We start from the raw sequence: 24,730 nt of genomic DNA, 5'->3' as shown, positions 1-24,730 counted from the left end.
CAGGGCTGCTGTTTTGTTGTTTTCCGAATCCCAGATTGTAGCTTAAAAATGGTCACTATAGTTGTATCTAAGCGTGTGTGTCCTACCTGGTGAACATGCTGAGGAAGATGTGTATAATATGTCCGGTGAAGAGCACGCCCATCTGAACACGCAGGCCTTGAAACAGTGTGAAGAAGAAGCTCAGCATCTCATCTGTCACATCTTGAGGAGAGAGGGAGTGACAGCGGGAAAGACAATGTCAGAAAGAATAACTCAGTTTTGGCATTATATCAAATCAACGACCAGAATGTTGAGTGAAAATGACATTTTAAGTCATAGAGAAAATCTGAAATCTGCAAACTACAAGCTTAACTCCGTTGATCTACCGTACGTGTGTGCATGTGGGTGGAGTGGGATTTTTGGAGTAGAGGACACCTTTTGGTAACATGACATCCTTGCCGTCCCACTCACATTCACAAGGGGCAAAATTTGGCATTTTAATTTTGTGAAAACAAGAAAGAGAGTCACCTTCCCTTACTAGTAATAGCTAGCTGGCAGCCTGGCTAGCTGACTTTAGCCTGGATAAAAACATAGCAAGCTAGCTAGCTATTTTAGCTTCCCATATCTCCATGTGAAATAATCATAATGAATCATAATGAAAAAAATATGCCGTGCCAAATATTATTTGACTTGCCGGTGTAACCTAAAACATTATCCCACTTTGATATGCTGCTTGCGTATTAACTCCCATATCAGCTAAACATAGAACATCATCATGTTTTGGTCACAGAGTAAAAAAAGCACATGGCTAGCTAGTTGGCTACAGCAGGTTCTACCATTTCGAAATAGCCAACCTTTTGGGTGGATTCTTGTTTGGTTTACGGTTTGAACAGCTGATGAGATTATATTTGGTTATCGATGCTAAATAGGCTACTTTAATGAATAGCCTATACAGTGCCTTTCAAAAGTATTCATCCCCTTGGCTTGGCGTTTTTCCTATTTTGTTGCATTACAACCTGTAATTTAAATAGATTTTTATTTGGATTTCATGTAATGGACATACACAAAATAGTCCAAATTGGTGAAAAAATTACTTGTTTCAACCCCCCCTAGAAAAGTGGTGCGTATTCACTCCCTTTGGTATGAAGCCCCTAAATAAGATCTGGTGCAACCAATTACCTTCAGAAGTCACATAATTAGTTAAATAAAGTCCACCTGTGTGCAATCCAAGTGTTACATGATCTGTCACATGATCTCAGTATTTTTACACACTTGTTCTGAAAGACCCCAGAGTTTGCAACACCACTGAGCAAGGGGAGCCACCAAGCAAACGGCACCATGATGACCAAGGAGCTCTCCATACATGTCAGGGACAAAATTGTGGAGAAGTACAGATCTTTGAACATCCCACGGAGCACCATTAAATCCATTATTAACAAAATGGAAAGAATATGGCACCACAACAAACCGGCCAAGAGACGGCCGCCCACCAAAACCCACGGACCAGGCAAGGAGGGCATTAATCAGAGGCACAACAAAGAGACCATAGATAACCCTGAAGGAGCTGCAAAGCTCTACAGCGAAGATTGGAGTATCTGCCATAGGACCACTTTAAGCCGTACACTCCACAGAGCTGGGCTTTACGGAAGAGTGTCCAGAAAAAAGCCATTGCTTAAAGTGTTCACCAAAAGGCATGTGGGAGACTCCCCAAACACATGGAAGAAGCTACTTTGGTCAGATGAGACTGAAATTGAGCTTTTTGGCCATCAAGATAAATGCTATGTCTGGCGCAAACCCAACACCTCTCATCACCCCAAGTACACCATCCCACAGTGAAGCATTGTGGTGGCAGCATAATGCTGTGGGGATGTTTTTCCATCAGCAGGGACTGGGAAACTGGTCAGAATTGAAGGATGGCGCTAAATACAGGGGAATTCTTAAGGGAAACCTGTTTCAGTCTTCCAGAGATTTGAGACTGGGACGGAGATTCACCTTCCAGCAGGACAATGACTCTAAGCATACTGCTAAAGCAACACTCGAGTGGTTTATGGGGAAACATTTAAATGTTTTGGAATGGCCTAGTCAAAGCCCAGACCTCAAACCAATTGAGAATCTGTGGTATGACTTAAAGATGGCTGTGCCCCATCGGAACCCATCCAACGTGAAGGAGCTGGAGCAGTTTTGCCTTGAAGAATGGGCAAAAATCCCAGTGGCTAGATGTGCCAAGCTTATAGAGACATACCCCAAGAGACGTGCAGCTGTAATTGCTGCAAAAGGTGGCTCTACAAAGTATTGACTTTGGGCGGGTGAATAGTTATGCACGCTCAAGTTCAGTTTTTTGATCTTATTTCTTGCATCTTCAAAGTGGTAGACATGTTGTGTAAATCAAATGATACAAACCCCCCCAAAAAATCCATTTTAATTCCAGGTTGTAAGGCAACCAAATAGGAAAAATGCCAAGGGGGTGAATACTTTCTCAAGCCACTGTATATCAGATGAAGGAAACAAGCGACAACACTGCCCCCATGGCAGCAGAATGAATGATACAGCGTCTACATTTTCAGGTAGTAAAAAAGTATGTTGAACGCCAGAGCGTATCACAAGGAGCCGACCCTTTAGTAGACAAAAAACAACATTGCAACACTCCGAATCTTGCGAATGTCATTGAAAATGTGAAATGTCACATTGTTAGAATGGTTGAACGGACAGTTGCACACTGTGTGTACTTGCAAATAAACATTTTGTTAAGTGCAACGTTTTTGTCACATACATTGACCTTGCTCAGGCAAATCACACGTCTAACGTTACATTGTAAAATTACTTGAGGCGTAGGGGGTAAGAAAGATGCTTGGGTTTATGCTATAAGGCCAAACGCATAATGTCTCTAGTGTCCCTTTCTAACAATCAGTGCATTAAACTTCTGGGTGAGATTACTAGATTATTCTGGTGTGTTTATTGTGCATTGTCCCCGTCAAAAAAGAGCTTTACTCAGTCTGAATTTTACTCTGTAGTTTTTTTTGGAATGCCATGGTAGAGTGGTATTATAATGACAGAATTATTCCCTCAATTACCTTTACATTTAATCAAACTTCATATTTATGCATGGAATTAAACACAAAGTATTCAGACACCTCGACTTTTTCCACATTTTGTTAAAGCCTTAGGCCAGACAAAATTGATTCACTGCTTAACGGATTTTCCCCCCAGAAAAGTGAGGCGAGCGAGCGAAAAAATAAATAATTAGGTGGATAAGGAATAACAGTACCTTACCACCGTTCATTAATCTACTTAATTGTATAGCCTAACCAATTCAAGAATGATTAACAATAAAGAATTGTAATCGATTTAAAATGTTGACGCATAATGAGTTCATTACCTGAATGCATCTCTATAGCCTAGGCGTTAACAAAATATTCATACAAATATGATTAGGCCTCTCATTGACCCTCTTTCTACAAGGCCTAGTCTATCAAGTTAGGTCTGCCAAATTAATGTAGCATTGGAAAAAAAATACATAAATCCAGCCATAGAGTATAAACTTCCATCATCCCAATTTTTTTTTGTTTATAACATGCACAATAAGAAGCATCAATCCATATACAGCAAGCGTGACTAAATTCGAGCCCAGTAACTTTGCTCACCGCATCCTCCTTCGATTGTCTCGTCCGGCTGCCCCGAAAAGCCCACACCTGCTGATCTGCACGAAGTGTGTGCGTGCCACTGGCGATGTACTTTGCTGGACATGCTTGCTGTTCTCGGCGGAGCATCATCACTTCAAATGCATTCTGTCATGGTGTTATCGGTTGGCCTACTTCTACCTGTAGTACCGGTAAAATGTTTTGAATCGCAAATAACCATACAGCTGACACACTTCGATTTCATCAATCATTTTGACTTCAATTTGGTTGTCCAAAATACTATTAGCTTGCACTGCGTCTTTGCTGATGAATGCATTGATCTCTGGCCAACAATTACATTGTTGTTTAGTCTATTAATCGCTTCTAATAGATCTAAAAACGACGCAATAATCATGAATTTAACCGACTGTTTGTTTATAATGAGGGATGTCCCACGTTTAACCTGGACACATAAATAGTAGGAATTTGCGCTGGCTTCAGCCATGACCGCATGAGAGAGAAATGAAACATCTGCAAGTCGCCTGCATGTGCCAGCGTGAACATGATCTGAGCGTGTGATCTGAGTCTGTTTGGTCTCTTCGGCATCAAATTTGGAAAGCCTCAAGGGAGAGCGGACAGTGCATTATAAACAAAGAGCCGCATATATTGGACAAAAATGAACACATCTGATTATTATTTTTAAAAATCCGGGTGTGGAGAAAAGAGAGGCGGGGCATCCGTTAAACAGTAATTAAACCGTGTCCTGCCTTATTCTAAAATGGATAAAATAAATTATCAATCTACACAATACCCCATAATGACAAAGTGAAAACAGATTAAGACATTTTTGAAAATGTATTACCAATAAAAAACTGAAATACCTTATTTTCCTAAGTATTCAGACCCTTTGCTATGAGACTCGAAATTGAGCTCAGGTGCATCCTGTTTCCATTGATCATCCTTGAGATGTTTCAACAACTTGGTTGGAGTCCACCTGTGGTAAATTCAATTGATTGGACATGATTTGTCTGGATAAGGTCCCACAGTTGACAGTGCATGTCAGAGCAAAAACCAAGCCATGAGGTTGAAGGAATTGTCCGTAGAGCTCCAAGACAGGATTGTGTCAAGGCACAGATCTGGGGAAAGGTACCAAAACATTTCTGCAGCATTGAAGGTCCCCAAGAACACAGTGGCCACCAAGACTCTTCCTAGAGCAAACTGAGCAATCGGGGGAGAAGGGCCTTGGTCAGGGAGGTGACCAAGAACCGAATGCTCACTCAGTTACACCTTGAAGATAGGAAAACCTTCCACCAATCAGGCCTTTATGATAGAGTGGCCAGATGGAAGCCTGCTTGGAGTTTGTCAAAAGGCACCTAAAGGACTCTCAGTCCATGAGAAACAAGATTCTCTGGTCTGATGAAACCACGATTGAACTGTTGGCCTGAAAATAGCTGTGCAGCGACGCTCCCCATCCAACCTGACAGAGCTGGAGAGGATCTGCAGAGAAGAATGGGAGAAACTCCCCGAATACAAGTGTGCCAAGCTTGTAGCGTCATACCCAATAAGACTCGAGGCTGTAACCGCTGTCAAAGATGCTTCAACAAAGCACTGAGTAAAGGGTCTGAATACTTATTTAAATTTAATATTTTTTTATGTGCAAAAATGTCAAAAATAAGTTTTTGCTTTGTCATTATGGGGTATTGTGTGTAGATTGATGCGAAAAACCCCGCAATTGAATCTATTTTAGAATAAGACTAACGTAACAAAATGTGGAGAAAGTCAAGGGGTCTGAATACTTTCCGAATGCACTGTACACCATTTGGTACAAAGCAGTTACCAACTGAGTTGAAATAGGTAGGTTTGGGCAGTATCCCAACTTCCATACCTTCATGTACCATATCGGGGTATACGGTATTACCTGCAGTGCTCACAAGGGGCTCAATTTCTTTCCAAACATTATTTATTTTTGCTAACAAGGTACTAGCAAATTCCCATAGGGGATGCTAGCTAAATGCTAATAAGAGCAAACGAACATAAACTAAATGTAAGGACAGACAACCCAGCTAATAAAGTCACATAACTATCTCAAAAAGGCTACTCACACTAGATCCAGGTGGGAATAGATTGTCTCTGCTGTAACCAATAAGCGTAAACTTGAAAGCTAGCTACTTATAGCTAGCAAGTTAGCAAACCAAATGCATAGCTGAGCTGGAGAAAATGTATTTGGCACATCTTAGATAGTTAACTTAAGATATAAGATATGTAGCTAGCAAACATTAGTAGTGAATTTCAAGTGTAACTTGATCACCTCTCTTGTGCTGCTCAACAGTGGATCGTCACATCATGTTTGCACCATGTAGTCTTTATAAACATACTTAATATAATTTTAGTAAAAAAAAAAAAAAGGCTTTTGGCGCTATTGAAAATCATACCGTTGGTACTTAAAAATACCCTGATCTACCGTCCATGCCTAGAAATAAGTACTAAAAAGTACCCATTGTTATCACATCTTTTCTCCCACATTATTTCTTAGTAAATACCATCTGAAACAGGACTGCAGAAGGAAGCGATATCAAAACTACAGGAGACGTAAGGATGATAAATGGCATGATGCCCAACTGACTGTCTTCCAGGCCAAGGCGGTGTGGTGGCTGGTTGGCAGTGCTCAGTAGGCGGTAGTGGCGGGTAAGGGCAGCCAGCAGGCTGGCGTGGCTACTGGAGCGGGTTTGCCACTGCTGCTCGCTCTCTGGCAGGTTAGACCAAGGCAGCAGCAGCATGTTGGACAGAGCCCTGCACACGAGCATGTGGGCCTGGAGGAGTGGAGACACACACATTAGACAGATTCCTCCACGCATAACCATACACACTCCAGCAGGTGTGACTATAGGAGGAGGGGGGTATAGACATTCCATGAGACATTGTGCGCACACACACACACACACACACACACACACACACACACACACACACACACACACACACACACACACACACACACACACACACACACACACACACACACACACACACACACACACACACACACACACACACACCACCACACACACACACACACACCACACACACACACACACACACACACACACACACACACACACAAATCATGTCAACTTTGGCAGATTAGATAGAGCACTAAAGCGGGACACCCCAGAATCCGGACAGAGAAAAGTTATTATTTTAAGTACTCCACTTCTAATCAGGAAATAGATTAAGGCCGGGCATTGACGACAACCCGCGGTCGGATTGAATCTAGGCCCTAAGCCTCAAAATAACATTGAAGCCATAATAGCGCACTCTGACCTCTTGGGGGAGCCTGCGAGTCTGGCTCTCTGTGATGCGGTTGAAGATGTTCTGCACGGCGGGCAACGTGACCAGGAAAACAGGACGCACGGTGGTCGCCATGGACAGCATGAGATGGCATGCCGACAGCAGCAACTTTTCGGGTACCTAGAATAGAAAGACAATTTGACATGAAATAGGTAATACAAGGAATTGACAAGTCTGCAAAGATTCTTAGTTGACTTGCTAAAATGATCTGATAACCAGTTTTTGGCCAATGAGAACACAAACATGCAAGTTCAGTTGGTCGGCATACAAATGGAAACACTGGGTGTCATATCATACCAATTGCACAACATTAGCAACTAGGTAAGATTTAACACAGACATATTGTTACTATCACATACTGTGTGTGTGTGTGTGTGTGTGTGTGTGTGTGTGTGTGTGTGTGTGTGTGTGTGTGTGTGTGTGTGTGTGTGTGTGTGTGTGTGTGTGTGTGTGTGTGGTGTGTGTGTGCGGTTACTTTGGCAGTGATGAGTGGTGTGGTGGAGGTGACGAGGCTGGTGGAGGTGACGAGGCTGATGAAGCGGCTCTGGTTGTGCCTCTGGACCTCATTGTAGAATTGAGTCAGCCAGTGGGAGTAGGCCTGCAACGCCGCCAAGGACTGGGCATGGCTGGACACAAACAGACCTTAACAACTGTGACAATACAGTTAAATTTGCCAAGAGAATCAAATGCTCTCTGACTATTTTCTTATCACAAATTGTTGGTTTAATAAAGGGGTGAATTCTGAAGTTATGTCTACAGACAAGAGTAAAAGACAGCAATTTGTGACGAATCCACTTTATATCTACAGTGCCTTCAGAAAGTATTCATACCTCTTGACTTATTCCACAATGTTGTGTTGCAGCCTGAATTCAAAATGGATGAAGTTGATTTTTTTCTCATCCATCTACACACAATACCCCATAATGACAAATTGAAAACATGTTTCGAAATGTTGGCAATTTTATTGAAAATTAAATACAGAAATATCTAATTTACATAAGTATCACACCCCTGAATAAATACATGTTATAATCACCTTTGGAAGCGATTACAGCTGTGAGTCTTTCTGGTTCTTTCTGGGCAAGTCTAAGAGCTTTGCACACCTTGATTGTACAATATTTGCACATTATTCTTTGAAAAATTCTTCAAGCTCTGTCAAGTTGGTTCTTGATCATTGCTAGACAGCCATTTTCAAGTCATACCATAGACCTTCAAGCCGATATAAGTCAAACCTGTAGCTAAGCCACTCAGGAACATTCAACGTCGTCTTGGTAAACAACTCCAGCGTATATTTTGCCTTGTGTTTTAGGTTATTGTCCTGCTGAAAGGTGAATGTCTCCCCCAGTGTCTTTTGGAAATCAGACTGAACCAGGTTCTCTATTCCATTTATTAGCCCCAAACATAACGCTTTGTATTCAGGACATAAAGTTAATTTCTTTGCCACAATTTTTACTGTTTTACTTTAGTGCCTTATTGCAAACCAGATGCATGTTTTGGAATATTTGTATTCTGTACAGGCTTCCTCCTTTTCACACTATTGTGGAGTAACTACAATGTTGTTGAATCATCCTCAGTTTTATCCCTTCACAGTCATTAAAATCTGTAACTGTTTTAAAGTCACCATTGGCCTCATGGTGAAATCCCTGAGCGGTTTCCTTCCTCTCCAGCAACTGAGTTAGGAAGAACGCCTGTATCTTTGTAGTGACTGGGTGTATCCAAAGTGTAATGAATTACTTAACCATGCTCAAGGGATATTCAATGGGTGCTTTTTATTTTTACCCATCTACCAATAGGTGCCCTTCTTTGTAAGGCAATATAACCTCCCTAGTCTGTCGTTGAATCTGTGTTTGAAATTCCCTGCTCGACTGAGGGACCTTACAGATAATTGTATATATGTGGGGTACAGAGATGAGGTAGTCATTCAAACATCATATTAAACCTCTAATAGAGTGAGTCCAGGCAACTTATTATGTGACTTAAAGGAAATGTTTACTCCTGATCTTATTTAGGCTTGCCACAACAAATGGGTTGAATACTTGACTCAAGACATTTCAGCGTTTCATTTGTAATTAATTTGTAAAAATTTCTAAAAACATAATTCCACTTTGACATTATGGGGTATTGTGTAGGCCAGTGACACAAAATCAACATTTTATCCATTTTAAATTCAGGCTGTAACAACAAAATGTGGAAAAGTCAAGGGATGCGAATACTTTCTGAAGGCACTGTAGACAGTGGCAGTAAACGGTTGACACTCACACGTCGATGAGGTCAGGCTTGAGCACAGATGGCACGGCAGTCTCCAAGTCATACAGGCTGATCTGAGAGCCATAGCATGTGACCTCCACCAACCTAGAAACACAAGTGCAGAGACATTAAATGATGCAATCTGAATGATTTCTTTATCAAAATTATCACCTGTAATACAACACAGGATTTGATTTCAATTCAGGAAGTACTGCATTGTCAATTCCAAATCAAGACTTAATTATTGAAAAGTGGCAAGATTATTTAACTTAGAATAATTAAATCTCAAGTGTAAGTGGTCAGTCTGGAAAATACGCTCTTCTTCACATATTGGAGGCCACCAAAGGGGTAGGCACTAAGAACCAAAACGAAGGTAGATACTGATGTTTGACAGAAGCAAGGGGGTCAGTTCCATTTTAATTAAGCCAATTCAGGAATTAAACTGACATTTCAATGGAAGTGACTGAAGGAAGCAGTGTGGCACACTAACCTCTCCACCACTGCTAGCGCATCGCTGAAGCGTGCGGTGAAAACGTCCCCAATGAAATACGCAGCCAGCCTCCCGACAGCCTGAAGTAGGGAGCTGAGGTCTCTGAGGGTGCAGTGCAGCCTCCGACAATCATTCTCTGCTGTGATGTTCAGTCTCTGACCTGCCACAAATAAAAAGTAGAGATTTTGTATTTATTTAATTTCACCTTTATTTAACTAGACAAGTCAGTTAAGAACAAATTCTTAATTGCAATGACAGCCTACCAAAAGGCCTCCTGCGGGGACGGGGGCTGGGATTAAAAAAATAATATATAGGACAAAACACACATCACGACAAGCGAGACAACACAACACCACATAAAGAGAGACCTAAGACAACAACATAGTAAGGCAGCAACACATGACAACACAGCATGGTAGAAACACAACATAACAACATGGTAGCAACACAACATGGTAGCAGCACAAAACATGGTACAAAGATTATTGGGCACAGACAACAGCACAAAGGGCAAGAATGTAGAGACAACAATACATCACACAAAGCAGCCACAACTGTCAGTAAGAGTGTCCATGAATGAGTCTTTGAATGAAGATATTGAGATAAAACTGTCCAGTTTGAGTGTTTGTTGCAGCTTGTTCCAGTCACTAGTTGCAGCGAACTGAAAAGAGGAGCGACCCAGGGATGTGTGCGCTTTGGGGACCTTTAACAGAATGTGACTGGCAGAACGGATATTGCATGTGGAGGATGAGGGCTGCAGTAGATAGGGAGGAGTGAGGCCTAAGAGGGTTTTTATAAATAAGCATCAACCAGTGGGTCTTGCGATGGGTATACAGAGATGACCAGTTTACAGAGTAGTATAGAGTGCAGTGATGAGTCCAATAAGGAGCATTGGTGGCAAATCTGATGGCCGAATGGTAAAGAACATCTAGCTACTCGAAGGCACCATTACCTGCCGATCTATAAATTACGTCTCCGTTATCTAGCATGGGTAGGATGGTCATCTGAATCAGGGTTAGTTTGGCAGCTGGGGTGAAAGAGGAGCGATTACGATAGAGGAAACCAAGAGTAGATTTAACTTTAGCCTGCAGCTTTGATATGTGCTAAGAGGAGGACAGTGTACCGTCTAGCCATACTCCCAAGTACTTGTATGAGGTGACTACCTCAAACTATAAACCCTCAGAGGTAGTAATCCCACCTGTGGGGAGAGGGGTATTCTTCTTACCAAACCACATGACCTTTGTTTTGGAGGTGTTCAGAACAAGGTTAAGGGCAGAGAAAGCTTGTTGGACACTAAGAAAGCTTTGTTGTAGAGTGTTTAACACAGAATCCAGGGAGGGGCCAGCTGAGTATAAGACTGTATCGTCTGCATATAAATGGATTAGTGCTTCCTACTGCGTGAGCTATGCTGTTGATGTAAATTGAGAAGAGCGTTGGGCCTAGGATTGAGCCTTGGGGTACTCCCTTTGTGACAGGCAGTGGCTGAGACAGCAGATTTTCTGACTTTATACACTTTCAGAGAGATAGTTAGCAAACCATGCCAAAGACCCCTCAGAGACACCAATACTCCTTAGCCGGCCCACAAGAATGGAATGGTCTACCATATCAAAAGCTTTGTCAGTAAGTCAATAAAAATAGCAGCACAATATTGCTTTGAATCAAGGGCAATGGTGACATCATTGAGGACCTTTAAGGTTGCAGTGACACATCCATAACCTGAGCGGAAACCAGATTGCATACCCGAGAGAATAGTATAGACATCAAGAAAGCCAGACAGTTGATTATTGACAAGTTTTTCCAACACTTTATATAAACAGGGCGAAATAGTAATAGGTCTATAACAGTTAGAATCAGCTTGATCTCCCACTTTAAATAAAGGACAAACTGTGGCTGCCTTCCAAGCAATGGGAACCTCCCCAGAAAGGAGAGACAGGTTAAAAAGGTTGGAAATATGCTTGGCGATGATAGGGACAGCAACCTTAAAGAAGAAATAGTCTAAACCATCTGACCCAGATGGTTTTTGGGGGTCAAGTTTAAGGAGCTCCTTTAGCACCTCAGACTCAGTGACTGCCTGCATGGAGAAACTTTGTAGCGGGGCAGGGGAAAAAGAGGGAGACGCATCGGGAATAGTCACATTAGAAGGGGTGGGAGATGAAGACATTTTGGACGGGCAAGGAGGCATGGCTGAGTCAAATAGGAATCCTGACTTAATGAAGTGGTGATTAAAGAGCTCAGCCATGTGCTTCTTGTCAGTAACAACCACATCAAGGAACATGGGCAGCTGTGGGGCGGGTGGTTTATTCTCCAGCTCTTTAACCATTTTCCAGAACTTCTTGGGGCTAGAGATGAGGATAAGCACATGCTCAGCTTCTTGTAATAACAATGTTGTTTTTTCTTGTTTTCGTTTTTTTTAACAGTCCACGACATGCAATGTACGCTGTTCAGAAGACTCTTTCAGTACTGAAAGTGTCTTTTCCAGTGCTTTTTCATGTCTGAAAATGAAAGGCAAACAACCCCTAGCCCCTGCCCCCTGAGAGAACTGGTTAGGTGTTAGAAAAATGGCCCAGCCTATGAGAGCAACTACCATATCACTTAGACCTATCCAATTCCTTAAAATCTACACCTGTACCAATGAGATAGGCACTAAAAGTTGTTTCTGGATACCACAATTATGATTTTTACCCCTACAGATCCTCCACATTTTTAAGATGTCTTGATTGTGTACATCTTCACACCCTAGAGCTAATACTTGGTGGAAGCACCGTTTGTAGCCAGCCAGCTGTGAATAATTTTGAATAACATTCTACCAGCTGTGAATAATTTTGAATAACATTCTACCAACTGCACAATTCTTAGGGCATCATACACTCAGAGGACAGTTTATTAGGTACATCACTTATTCACAAAAATGGTTTTCTCCTACAGACAGTGAGTCACGTGGCTTGCTATATAAAGCAGGCAGACAGGCATCTAGGCATTCAGTTACTGTTCAATTTAACATTAAAATGAGCAAAACTAGTGACCTAAGCTACTTGAAGCTTGGTATGATCGTCTGTGCCAGGCACGCAGGTTCCAGTACCTTAGAAATGGCCGGCCTCCTGGGCTTTTCACGCACAAGTGTCTAGGGTTTACAGAGAATGTTGACAAACAAAAAAACAGTCAGTTCAACAACAGTCCTGTGGGCGAAAACAGCTCATTGATGAGAGGTCAAAGGAGAAGGGCAACAATCATGCAAGCTAACAGAAGGGCCACAAACAGGCAAATAACGGCACAGTACAACAGTGGTATGCAGAATTGCATCTTTAAACGCAAATCGAGTTGGTCCTCGTCGCAGATGACCACACCGGGTTACAATGCTATCAGCTAAAAACAACAAGAAGCGGTGCCAGTGGCACGCGATCACCAACACTGGACAATTTAAGAGTGTAAAAACACTGCTTGGTCCAACGAATCCTGGTTTCTGTTGCTGATGGAAGAGTCAGGATTTGGCGTAAGCAGCATGAGTCCATGGCCCCACCCTGCCTGGTGTCAACGGTACAGGCTGTTTTATTAACTTTTATTTAATCAGGGGAGCACAACTGAGATCAGGGTCTCATTTTCAATAGTGCCCCGAGACCATAAAGTAAAATATAAAAAAAACTATAACAAGATACAATAACAATGTAATGGTGTTGGGAATGTTTTCCTGGCACAAGTTCAGTCCCTTCATAGCAATTGAGCAACATTTGAATGCAAAACCTTGTAGAATCCATTCCCCGAAGAATTCAGGCTCTTCTGGAGGCAAAGCGGTTCCGACCCATTACTAGATGGCCACTGCCCAAGCTCAGTACAGTCGTGGCCAATCACTCTTCATAACATTCTGGAGTATATGCAAATTGCCATCATACAAACTGAGGCAGCAGTCTTTGTGAAAATGTATATTTGTGTAATTCTCAAAACTTTTTGCCACGACTGTACATTTGGTTGAGAATCATTGATGGAGAGCAATATTAAAACCTGGTCTCTGATTATGAAGAACATTTTTTTCAGGAATGAGAATGGTCCACTCAACTCCTCTAAAAAAGCCTTTCTGGCAAATTATTCTGGTGTGTCTTTACCATTCAGTCTTTTGAAAACCTAGTCTTGCATTTCCTTATCTCAAAAATCACATCGTCGTCACGCCTCCCTTGGAGGTCATGTAGAATGTTGTATTGCAAAAACAGTTTGAATGGTCTACTGGCTCCCAGTGGCAAGATTTTGATTGGATGTTACATTTTAATAACCCCCCCCTTAGAATAAAAAATGTAAATATCTACATTTAACCTTTATTTAACTTGGCAAGTCAAGCATTTCGCAACACCCGCTAAATATGTGTAAATGACGAATAAAATTTGATTTTTGATTTGATATTTAATGAAATCGAAAATGCTTCAACACGTCACAACACGTTCTAAACTGCTCTTGAAAAAAAAAACGTTTTGCCTCGTCTCCATTCGTTAGGCTGCTGGCTAACGTTATGCTTTGCTACCAGGATATTTTTTTTTACATAATAATAATAATGCAAAATGTAAAATGTATACAGGTTCAGAACTTTTGTGATATAGCACAGTTACAAATAGAAATCAAACTGTATGGACATCAGAAATAGAGGAAGGACTAAAAACAAACAAAAAATAACTATTGTAAAATAGACTGTCTGTAGAATGTGTATAAGATGAATAAATTTAAGGTAAAAGCCAAAGTGTTTATTAGTTTACTCCAATTGGGGGGGGATCGGTGGTAGGGTTTGCAGGGAATAATAATAAAGGTATATAGGTATGTATATATGTGTATATGTATGCATGCGTGTATGGATATATATATATATATATACCCCAAAAATATATGGGGGATTGGAAATGATGCAGACAATTACATTGATGGAAGCAATATTCTTTCCGCTGCGATCCACCCCTAAAAAATGTTTTTTTTTTTTTTTAATAATAAGGCCATTATATTGTTTTGGTAAGAACACAAAAAAACTGAGGCTGTGCGAGAACCTATTCAAGTAAGTAAATACATTTTTAAAATGTAAGCGGGCTACAGTAGGCGCCTTTGTAGGCTAACTCAACTAACCTGCTAACGAGCTAACTTTACTAGCTAAGTAAATTAAATCAGCTAGCTAACTTCCTTTTAGATAGCTATTGTGATGTAATTAATAGTAAAATAAAAAGTCTCCAAATGCATTTGTAAATAACAGCCATGAAAAGGGGTGAAATTGCTGCTCCAGCTCTCAGTAAAAGGAGTGTAGGATACGGCATAGGGCAGGTTATCTTGTGGGAGGACATTATGAAAAGATTCTCCAGTTCGAGTCCCTAGAGGGGAAAACTTTGAGGACAAAGAGATAATAGCAACATCTAATTTGAGTATAATGAAGCCTGTGTCTTTGTGATGTTTTCTGTCATCAGATATGGAAAGCTGTGAAAGCCTGTTTGCAAATGAAGATTGCACTCCTAATGAATGTCGCAAGAGACTAAGGATATATCTTATATGCCATGGGTTATATAGTGCCTTCAGAAAGTATTCATACCCATTGACTTATTCCACATTTTGTGGTTTAACTTCTTTGGGATAGGGGGCAGTATTTTCACGTCCAGATGAAAAGCGTGCCCAGAGTAAACAGCCTGCTGCTACTCAGGCCCAGAAGCTAGGATATGCATATTATTAGTTGAGTTGGGTAGAAAACACTCTGAAGTTTCTAAAACTGTTTGAATGATGTCTGTGAGTATAACAGAACTCATATGACAGGTGAAAACCTGAGAAAAATCCAACCAGGAAGTGGGAAATCGGAGGTTGTAGTTTTTCAAGTGATTGCCTATCCAATATACAGTGTAAATTTGGTCAGATTGCACTTCCTAAGGCTTCCACTAGATGTCAACAGTCTTTAGAACGTTGTTTCAGGCTTCTATTGTGAAAGGGGAGCGAATAAGACCCCTCTAAGCAGTGGCTCAGCTGAGTTGTTGATCGTGTGCGGCCGTGAGAGCAAGCTCCGTTCCCTTTCCTTTCTGATGAGAACGGAATTGTCCGGTTGGAATATTATTGAAGATTTATGATAAAAAACATCCTAAAGATTGATTATATACATCGTTTGACATGTTTCTACGAACTGTAATGGAACTTTTTTGACTTTTCGTCTGGACTTAGTGCCCGCGCCTTGTGCATTTGGATTAGTGAACTAAACGCACAAACAAAAAGGAGGTATTTGGACATAAAGATTAACTTTATCGAACAAAACAAACATTTATTGTGGAACTGGGATTCCTGGGAGTGCATTCTGATGAAGATCATCAAAGGTAAGTGAATTTATAACACTATTTCTGACTATTGTTGGCTCCACAACATGACGGGTATCTGTATGGCTTGTTTTGGTGGCTGAGCGCTGTACTCAGATTATCGCATGGTGTGCTTTTACTGTAAAGCTTTTTTTAAATCTGACACAGCAGTTGCATTAAGGAGAAGTTTATCTATAATCCTATGCATAACACTTGTATCTTTCATCAAAGTTTATGATGAGCATTTCTGTAAATTGATGTGGCTCTCTGCAAAATCACCGGTTGTTTTGTAGGCAAAACATTACTGAACATAACGCGCCAATGTAAACGGAGATTTTTGGATATAAATATGAACTTTATCAAACAAAACATACGTTTTGTGTAACATGAAGTCCTATGAGTGCCATCTGATGAAGATCATCAAAGGTTAGTAATTCATTTTATCTCTATTTCTGCTTTTTGTGACTCCTCTCTTTGGCTGGAAAATGGCTGTATGTTTTTCTGTGACTAGGTGCTGACCTAACATAATCGTATGGTATGCTTTCGCCGTAAAGCCTTTTTGAAATCAGACACTGTGGCTGGATTAACAAGAAGTTTATCTTTTAAATGGTGTATAATACTTGTATGTTTGAGGAATTTTAATTATGAGATTTCTGTTGTTTTGAATTTGGCGCCCAGGCAATTTCACTAGCTGTTGTCGAGGCGTCCCACATATCCCAGAGAAGTTAAATAGATTTATTTTCCTCTCACTCATCTACACACAATACCCCATAATGACAAAGTGAAAACATGTTTTTAGAAATATTTGCAAGTTAATTGAAAATGAAATAAATACATCTCATTTACATAAGTAAGGGTATATTTGAACACCCGAGTCAACACGTTAGAGTTACCTTTGGCAGTGATTACAGCTGTGAGTCTTTCTGGGTATGTTTCTAAGAGCTTTGCACACTTGAATTGTACAATATTTGAACGAACAAATTATCCAAGCTCTGTCAAGTTGGTTGTTGATCATTTCTATAATCATGTCTTGCCATAGATTTTCAAGCAGATTTCTTTTTATTATAAAAAACTCCTTAGTCCTTGTTGATGACAAGCATACCGATAACATTTACGCAGCCACCACCATGCTTGAAAATATGAAGAGTGGTACTCAGTGATGTGTTGGATTTGCCCCAAACTTAATGTTTTGTATGAAATACATTTTTTGCAGTTTTACTTTAGTGCCTTATTGCAAACAGGATGTATGTTTTGGAATATTTTTTATTCTGTATAGGCTTCCTTCTTTTCACTCTGTCATTTAGGTTAGTATTGTGGAGTAACTACAATGTCACTGATCCATCCTCAGTTTTCTCCTATCACAGTCATTCAATTGTTTTAAAGTCACCATTGGCCTCATGGTGAAATCTCTGCGCTGTTACCTTCCTCACCTGCAACTGAGTTAGGAAGGACGACTGTGTATTTGTAGTGATTGGGTGTATTGATACATCATCCAAAGTGTAATGAATAAATTCACCATGCTCAAACGGATGTTCAATGTCTGCTTGTTTTATTTTTATCCATCTACCAATAGGTGTCCTTTGCAAGGCAATGGAAAACGTCCCTGGTCTTGGTAGTTTAACCTGTGGTTGAAATTCACTGCTCGACTGAGGAACATTACAATTATGTGTATGTGTATGTGTACAGACGAGGTAGATATTCAAAAATCATGTTAAACGCTATTATTGCACAGAGAGTCAAAGCAACTTAGTGTGGTCACGGCCAGAGTCACCATTGTGTAGCACCCCTGGAGCAATTAGGGTTAAGTGCCTTGCTCAAAGGCACAGCGACACCCTGTGGATGTCTCAGGGGGAGTTGGGATATGCAAAAAACTAAAATGTCCATTACACATTTGTATGCAACTTGACAAATAAGCACCCCAAAAATTATTATTATATATGCTAAGCAAATTTTTACTCTTGAACTTCGCATCCCATTATGCCTCAATTCGTGGACAAGGAGTCAAAAGTGTTCCACAGGGATGCTGGCCCATGTTGACTCCAATGCTTCCCACAGTTGTATCAAGTTGGCTGGATGTCCTTTGGGTGGTAGACCATTCTTGATACACATGGGAAACTGTTGAGAATGAAAAACCCAGCATCATTGGAGTTCTACACACTTTCAAACCAGTGTGCCTGGTACCTACTACCATACTCCGTTCAAAGGCAAGTAAATCTAGTCTTGCCCATTCACCCTCAATGGCACACATACACAAGCAACGTCTCAATTGTTTCAAGGCTTAAAAATCCTTCTTTAAATCAATCTCCTCCCCTTCATCTACAATGATTGAAATGGATTTAACAGGTGACATCAATAAGGGATCATAGTTTTCACCTGGATTCACCTGGTCAGTCTGTGTCATGGAAAAGAGCAGGTGTTCCTAATGTTTTATACACAGTGTATTTAGGCTTGCCATAACAAAGGGGTTGAATACTTATAGACTCAAGACATTCCAACTTTAATTTGTAATGAATTTATAACATTTTCTAAAAACAATTCCACTTGGACATTATCGGGTATTGTGTGTAGACCAGTGACACAAAATCTCAATTTAATAAATATTAAATTCAGGCTGTGAAACAAAATGTGGAAAAAGTCAAGGGGTGTGAATATTTTCGGAAGGCACTGTATCTGTTGGCCTACCTACGTTAGCAAATGTACACAAAAATACAGTTAAACATCACACAATGTATAAACCTAATACAATTAGAGCAGGCCAACCCTGCTGGAGGTCTGCTGGGTGTGCAGGGTTCTGTTTCAGCCCAGCAATATAACAACTGATTCAACTTATTAAACCTCAAGTGTGCTATTGCTGTACTGGAATAGTAGTCTGCTCACCCAATAGATAGAGTTTATTTTGTTCACTTGAAATTATGCTTTAGTTATAATAGCCCACTTCTTACAACTCAATTATCTACTGTTGTTTAGATTTAATATGTCTAATCTTCACATACGAGTTACCTTATTTGTACATTCTGAAGTGACGAAGATTCTTTGAAGTGAAGTGTTTAAAAATGTTTTAATTGTTAAACTATTGATAACAAAATGAACTAGTGTCAATGTTGATTAACCTCTCTTGGGTAGGGGACAGTATTTTCACGTCCGGATAAAAAACGTACCCAATTTAATCTGGTTATTACTCCTGCCCAGAAACTAGAATATGCATATAATTTGCATATGATTTGGATAGAAAACACCCTAAAGTTTCTAAAACTGTTTGAATGGTGTCTGTGAGTATAACAGAACTCATATGGCAGGCCAAAACCTGAGAAGATTCTATACAGGAAGTGCCCTCTCTGACCATTTCTTGGCCTTCTATAGCCTCTTTATCGAAAACAGAGGATTTCTGCTGTAACGTGACATTTTCTAAGGCTCCCATATGCTCTCAGAAGGCGCCAGAACGGGGAATGATGACTCTGCAGTCCCTGGCTGAAAAACAGTAGCGCATTTGGAAAGTGGTCGATCTGAGAACAATGACACGGGCGTGCGCGTGCACGTGAAGACACCATTTTCTTATTTCAGTCTTTGAACGAAAACAACGTCTCCCAGTCGGAATATTATCGCTATTTTACGAGAAAAATCGCATAAAAATTGATTTTAAACAGCGTTTGACATGCTTCGAAGTACGGTAATGGAATATTTTGAATTTTTTTGTCACGACATGCGTCCGCGCGTCACCGTTCGGATAGGGACCTGACTGCACGGACAAAACAGAGGATATTTGAACATAACTATGGATTATTTTGAACCAAAACAACATTTGTGGTTGAAGTAGAAGTCCTGGGAGTGCATTCTGACGAAGAACAGCAAAGGTAATCCAATTTTTCTTATAGTAAATCTGAGTTTGGTGCGTACCAAACTTGGTGGGTGTCAAATTAGCTAGCCCGTGATGGCGAGCTATCTACTCAGAATATTGCAAAATGTGCTTTCACCGAAAAGCTATTTTAAAATTGGACATCGCGATTGCATAAAGGAGTTCTGTATCTATAATTCTTCAAATAATTGTTATGTTTAACGAGAGTCTTGTCTTTAAAATGGTGTAAAATAGTCATATGTTTGAGAAATTGAAGTTATAGCATTTTTAAGGTTTTTGAATATCGCGACACTCGATTCCACTGGCTGTTGACTAGGTGTACCCGAGAGAGGTTAATCACAATTCTGCAATAAAGAGGGGAAGGGGTTTGGTTTTAATGTGTCTGTTGTATTCTCAAATTAACATTTCCTTTTTGTCTAGGTTGTAAGATCTACAATCTGTTTTATTTGACTTTCATTCTCTCTAGCAGTATTTGAGCTACAGTACCAGTCAAAAGTTTGGACACACCTACTCATTCAAGGGTTTTAATTTATTTGACTATTTTCTACATTGTAGAAAAATAGTGAAGACATCAAAACTATGAAATAACACATGGAATCACGTAGTAACCAAATAAGTGTAAAACAAATAAAAAAATCACTTTATTTTTGAGATTCTTCGAAGTAGCCACCCTTTACCTTGATGACAGCTTTGCACTCTTGGCATTCTCCCAACCAGCTTCATGAGGTAGTCACCTGGAATGCATTTCAATTAACAGGTGTGTCTTATTAAAAGTTAATTTGTTGACTTTCTTTCCTTCTTAATGCATTTGAGCCAATCAGTTGTGTTGTGACAAGGTATGGGTGGTATACAGAGGATAGCCCTATTTGGTAAAAGACCAAGTCCATATTATGGCAAGAACAACTCTAAATATCAAAGAGACAGTCCATCATTACTTTAAGACATGAAGGTCAGTCAATCCAGAACATTTCATGAACTTTGAAAGTTTCTTCAAGTGCAGTCGCAAAGACCATCAAGCGCTATGATGAAACTGTCTCTCATGAGCACTGCCACAGGAAAGGAAGACAGTTACTTCTGCTTCAGAGGATAAATTCTTAAGAGTTAACTGCACCTCAGATTGCAGCACAAATAAATGCTTCACCGAGTTCAACATCAACTGTTCAGAGACTGCGTGAATCAGGCCGTCGTGGTAGAATTGCTGCAAAGAAACCACTATTAAAGGACACCAATAACAAGAAGAGACTTGCTTGGGCCAAGAAACACGAGCAATGGACTTTAGACCGGTGGAAATCTGTCCTTTGGTCTGATGAGTCCAAATTAAAAATGTTTTGGTTCTAACTGCCGTGTCTTTGTGAGACGCAGAGTAGGTGAACGGATGATCTCCGCATGTTTGGTTCCCATCGTGAAGCATGGAGGTGGTGGTGTGATGGTGCTTTGTTGGTGACACTGTCTGTGATTTATTTAGAATTCAAGGCACACTTAACCTCTATGGGCTAGGCGGGACGCTTGCGTCCCACCTACTCAACAGCCAGTGGAATCCCGTAGCGCGATATTCAAATACCTTAGAAATGCTATTACTTCAATTTCTCAAACATATGACTATTTTACACCATTTTAAAGACAAGACTCTCGTTAATCTAACCACACTGTCCGATTTCAAAAAGGCTTTACAACGAAAGCAAAACATTAGATTATGTCAGCAGAGTACCCAGCCAGAAATAATCAGACACCCATTTTTCAAGCTAGCATATAATGTCACAAAAACCAAAACCACAGCTAACACTTCCGGTGAATTTACTAAATTACTCACGATAAATGTTCACAAAAAACATAACAATTATTTTAAAAATTATAGATACAGAACTCCTTTATGCAATCGCAGTGTCCGATTTTAAAATAGCTTTTCGGTGAAAGCACATTTTGCAATATTCTGAGTAGATAGCCCAGCCATCACGGGCTAGCTATTTTGACACCCACCAAGTGTGGTACTCACCAAACTCAGATTTACTATTAGAAAAATTGGATTACCTTTGCTGTTCTTCGTCAGAATGCACTCCCAGGACTTCTACTTCAATAACAAATGTTGGTTTGGTTCCAAATAATCCATAGTTATATCCAAATAGCGGCGTTTTGTTCGTGCGTTCAAGACACTATCCGAAGGGTAAAGGGTGACGCGCCCGGCGCGTTTCATGACAAAAAAATTCTAAATATTCCATTACCGTACTTCGAAGCATGTCAACCGCTGTTTAAAATCAATTTTTATGCGATTTTTCTCGTAAAAAAAAGCGATAATATTCCGACCGGGAAACCCTGTTTTCGTTCAAAGACTAAAAAATAAAAACATGGTGTCGGCTCGTGCACGCGCCCCCAGTCTCATTGTTCTCAGATCGACCACTATCCAAATGCGCTACTGTTTTTCAGCCATGGCCTGCAAAGTCACCATTCAATGTTCTGGCGCCTTCTGAGAGCCTATGGGAGCGTTAGAAAATGTCACGTTATGCCAAAGATCCCCTGTTTTGGATAGAGATGATCAAGAAGGCCAAGAAATAGTCAGAGAGAGCACTTCCTGTTTGGAATCTTTTCAGGTTTTGGCCTGCCAAATGAGTTCTGTTATACTCACAGACACCAAACAGTTTTAGAAACTTTAGGGTGTTTTCTATCCAAATCAAACAATTATATGCATATTCTAGTTACTGGGCAGGAGTAGTAACCAGATTAAATCGGGTACATTTTTTATCCGGCCGTGCAAATACTGCCCCCTATCCCCAACGGGTTAACCAGAATGGCTACCACAGCATTCTGCAAGCGATACGACATCCCGTCTGGTTTGCGCTTAGTAGGACTATCATTTGTTTTTCAACAGGACAATGACCCAACACACCTCCAGACAGTGTAAGGACTATCTGACCAAGAAAGAGAGTGATGGAGTGCTGCATCAGATGACCTGGCCTCCGCAATCCCCCGACCTCAACCCAATTGAGATGGTTTGGGATGAGTTGGACCACAGGGTGAAGGAAAAGCAGCCAACAAGTGCTCAACATATGTGGGAACTCCTTCAAGACTGCTGGAAAATAATTCCACATGAAGCTGGTTGAGAGAATGCCAAAAGTGTGCAAAGCTGTTATCAAGGAAAAGTGTGGCTACTTTGAAGAATCTCAAATAAAAAATATATTTTGTTTAACACTTTTTTTGGTTACTACATGATTCCATATGTGTTATTTCATAGTTTTGATGTCTTCACTATTATTTTAACAATGTAGAAAATAGTAAAAATAAAGAAAAACTCTTGAATGAGTCGGTGTGTCCAAACCTTTGACTGGTATTGTATGTGAAACCATTTTGCAGCTTATCATATGGCATGCGTCGGCAATGCAAGTAACATTTTATGTCACGTGCCAAATACAAGGGTGTCGTCTTTACCGTGAAATGTTTGCTTACAAGCAATGTTCTAAGGTTAAATAAAACTAGGCTACTGAAAACCTAACCCTGGGATAGAGTTGTATTTTTCAGCAGGACAATTACACAAAGACACACCAGCATGACCTTCCAAGAGGTGCTGAATGTTCCAGAATGGTCCAGTCTCCATCCGTAATCTGTGTTAAATATTTCTGTCTATCAATGATTACCAACCAAATTTACTGAGCTTGAGCAATTTTGACAAAAACAATGGATATACAGTGGGTCTAGGGTTAGGGTTATAGGCTCCCTATAGGCTCCCTATAGGCCGTCTCGTCGTTGTCGGTAAAATTAATGCGTCATCGGCAAAATTAATGATGGTGTTGGAGTCGTGCCTGGCATGCAGTCATGCATGAACAGGGAGTACAGGAGGGGACTGAGCACGCACCCCTGAGGGGCCCCTGTGATGAGGATCAGCGTGGCGGATGTGCTGTTACCTACCCTTACCACCTGGAGGTGGCCCGTCAGGAAGTCCAGGATCCAGTTGCAGAGGGAGGAGTTCTTTGGTCAATAAAAATAAATGATTAAGATGGGCTAGTCTGAGATAAGGCTTTTTCTTTGCAACTTGGCCTAGAAGGCCAGCATCCCAGAGTTGCCTCTTCACTGTTGATGTTGAGGCTGGTGTTTTGCGGGTACTATTTATTGAAGCTGCCAGTTGAGGACTTGTGAGGCGTCTGTTTCTCAAACAAGACACCCTAATGTACTTGTCCTCTTGCTCAGTTGTGCACCGGGGCCTCTCTCTCCCCTTCCTATTCTGGTCTGTGAAGGGAGTAGTACACAGCGTTTTACGAGATCTTCAGTTTCTTGGCAATTTCTCGCATGGAATAGCCTTCATTTCTCAGAACAAGAATAGACTGACGAGTTTCAGAAGAAAGTCTTTGTTTCTGGCCATTTTGAGCCTGTAAATCAACAAATGCTGATGCTCCAGAAACTCAACTAGTCTAAAGAAGGCCAGTTTTATTGCTTCTATAATCAGAACAACAGTTTTCAGCTGTGCTAACATAATTGCAAAAGGGTTTTCTAATGATAAACTTGGATTAGGTAACACAACATGCCATTGGAACAGAGGAGTGATGGTTGCTGATAATGGGCCTCTGTACGCCCATGTAGATATTCCATAAAAACAATAAAAAAAAAAAGTTGTTTCCGGCTACAATAGTCATTTACAACATTAACAATGTCTACACTGTATTTCTGATCAATTTGATGTTATTTTAATAGACAATTTTTATATATTCTTTCTCACTTTACTGCTTAGGAGAACTCGCAAGTAAGCATTTCATTGTACCATTAACACCCCTCTGTATTCTGTGCATATGACTAATAAAATGTCTCATGCAAAAATGTTCACTCACTTCTTCCAGAAGTGACGATGAACTGCTGCAAACCCAGGTACACATCCAAGTCCTCTTGAAGGACAGGGAACTGAGAGAGAAATGGTTTAGGAGTC

The 24,730-nt window shown here is 40.5% G+C and overlaps 1 protein-coding gene across 1 annotated transcript in view; it reads right to left on the bottom strand.

Annotated features, from left to right (window-relative positions):
- The window catches only part of LOC106583883 (exportin-6), a 78,778-nt gene that overhangs the window by 5,701 nt on the left and 48,347 nt on the right, over positions 1-24,730 (bottom strand). The window contains exons 12-18 of the mRNA XM_014168507.3: positions 24,636-24,705; positions 9,682-9,841; positions 9,204-9,296; positions 7,420-7,570; positions 6,918-7,064; positions 6,220-6,406; positions 87-201 (exon numbers count right to left, since the gene is read on the bottom strand). Of these exons, the coding sequence (XP_014023982.1) occupies positions 87-201; positions 6,220-6,406; positions 6,918-7,064; positions 7,420-7,570; positions 9,204-9,296; positions 9,682-9,841; positions 24,636-24,705 (923 nt within the window). The remainder of the gene's footprint in view (positions 1-86; positions 202-6,219; positions 6,407-6,917; positions 7,065-7,419; positions 7,571-9,203; positions 9,297-9,681; positions 9,842-24,635; positions 24,706-24,730) is intronic.

Source organism: Salmo salar, chromosome 23, assembly GCF_965601325.2.
Source record: "Salmo salar chromosome 23, fSalSal1, whole genome shotgun sequence".
In the NCBI taxonomy this organism is placed as follows: Eukaryota; Metazoa; Chordata; class Actinopteri; order Salmoniformes; family Salmonidae; genus Salmo; species Salmo salar.
This window is presented reverse-complemented; position numbering and strand designations above follow the sequence as displayed.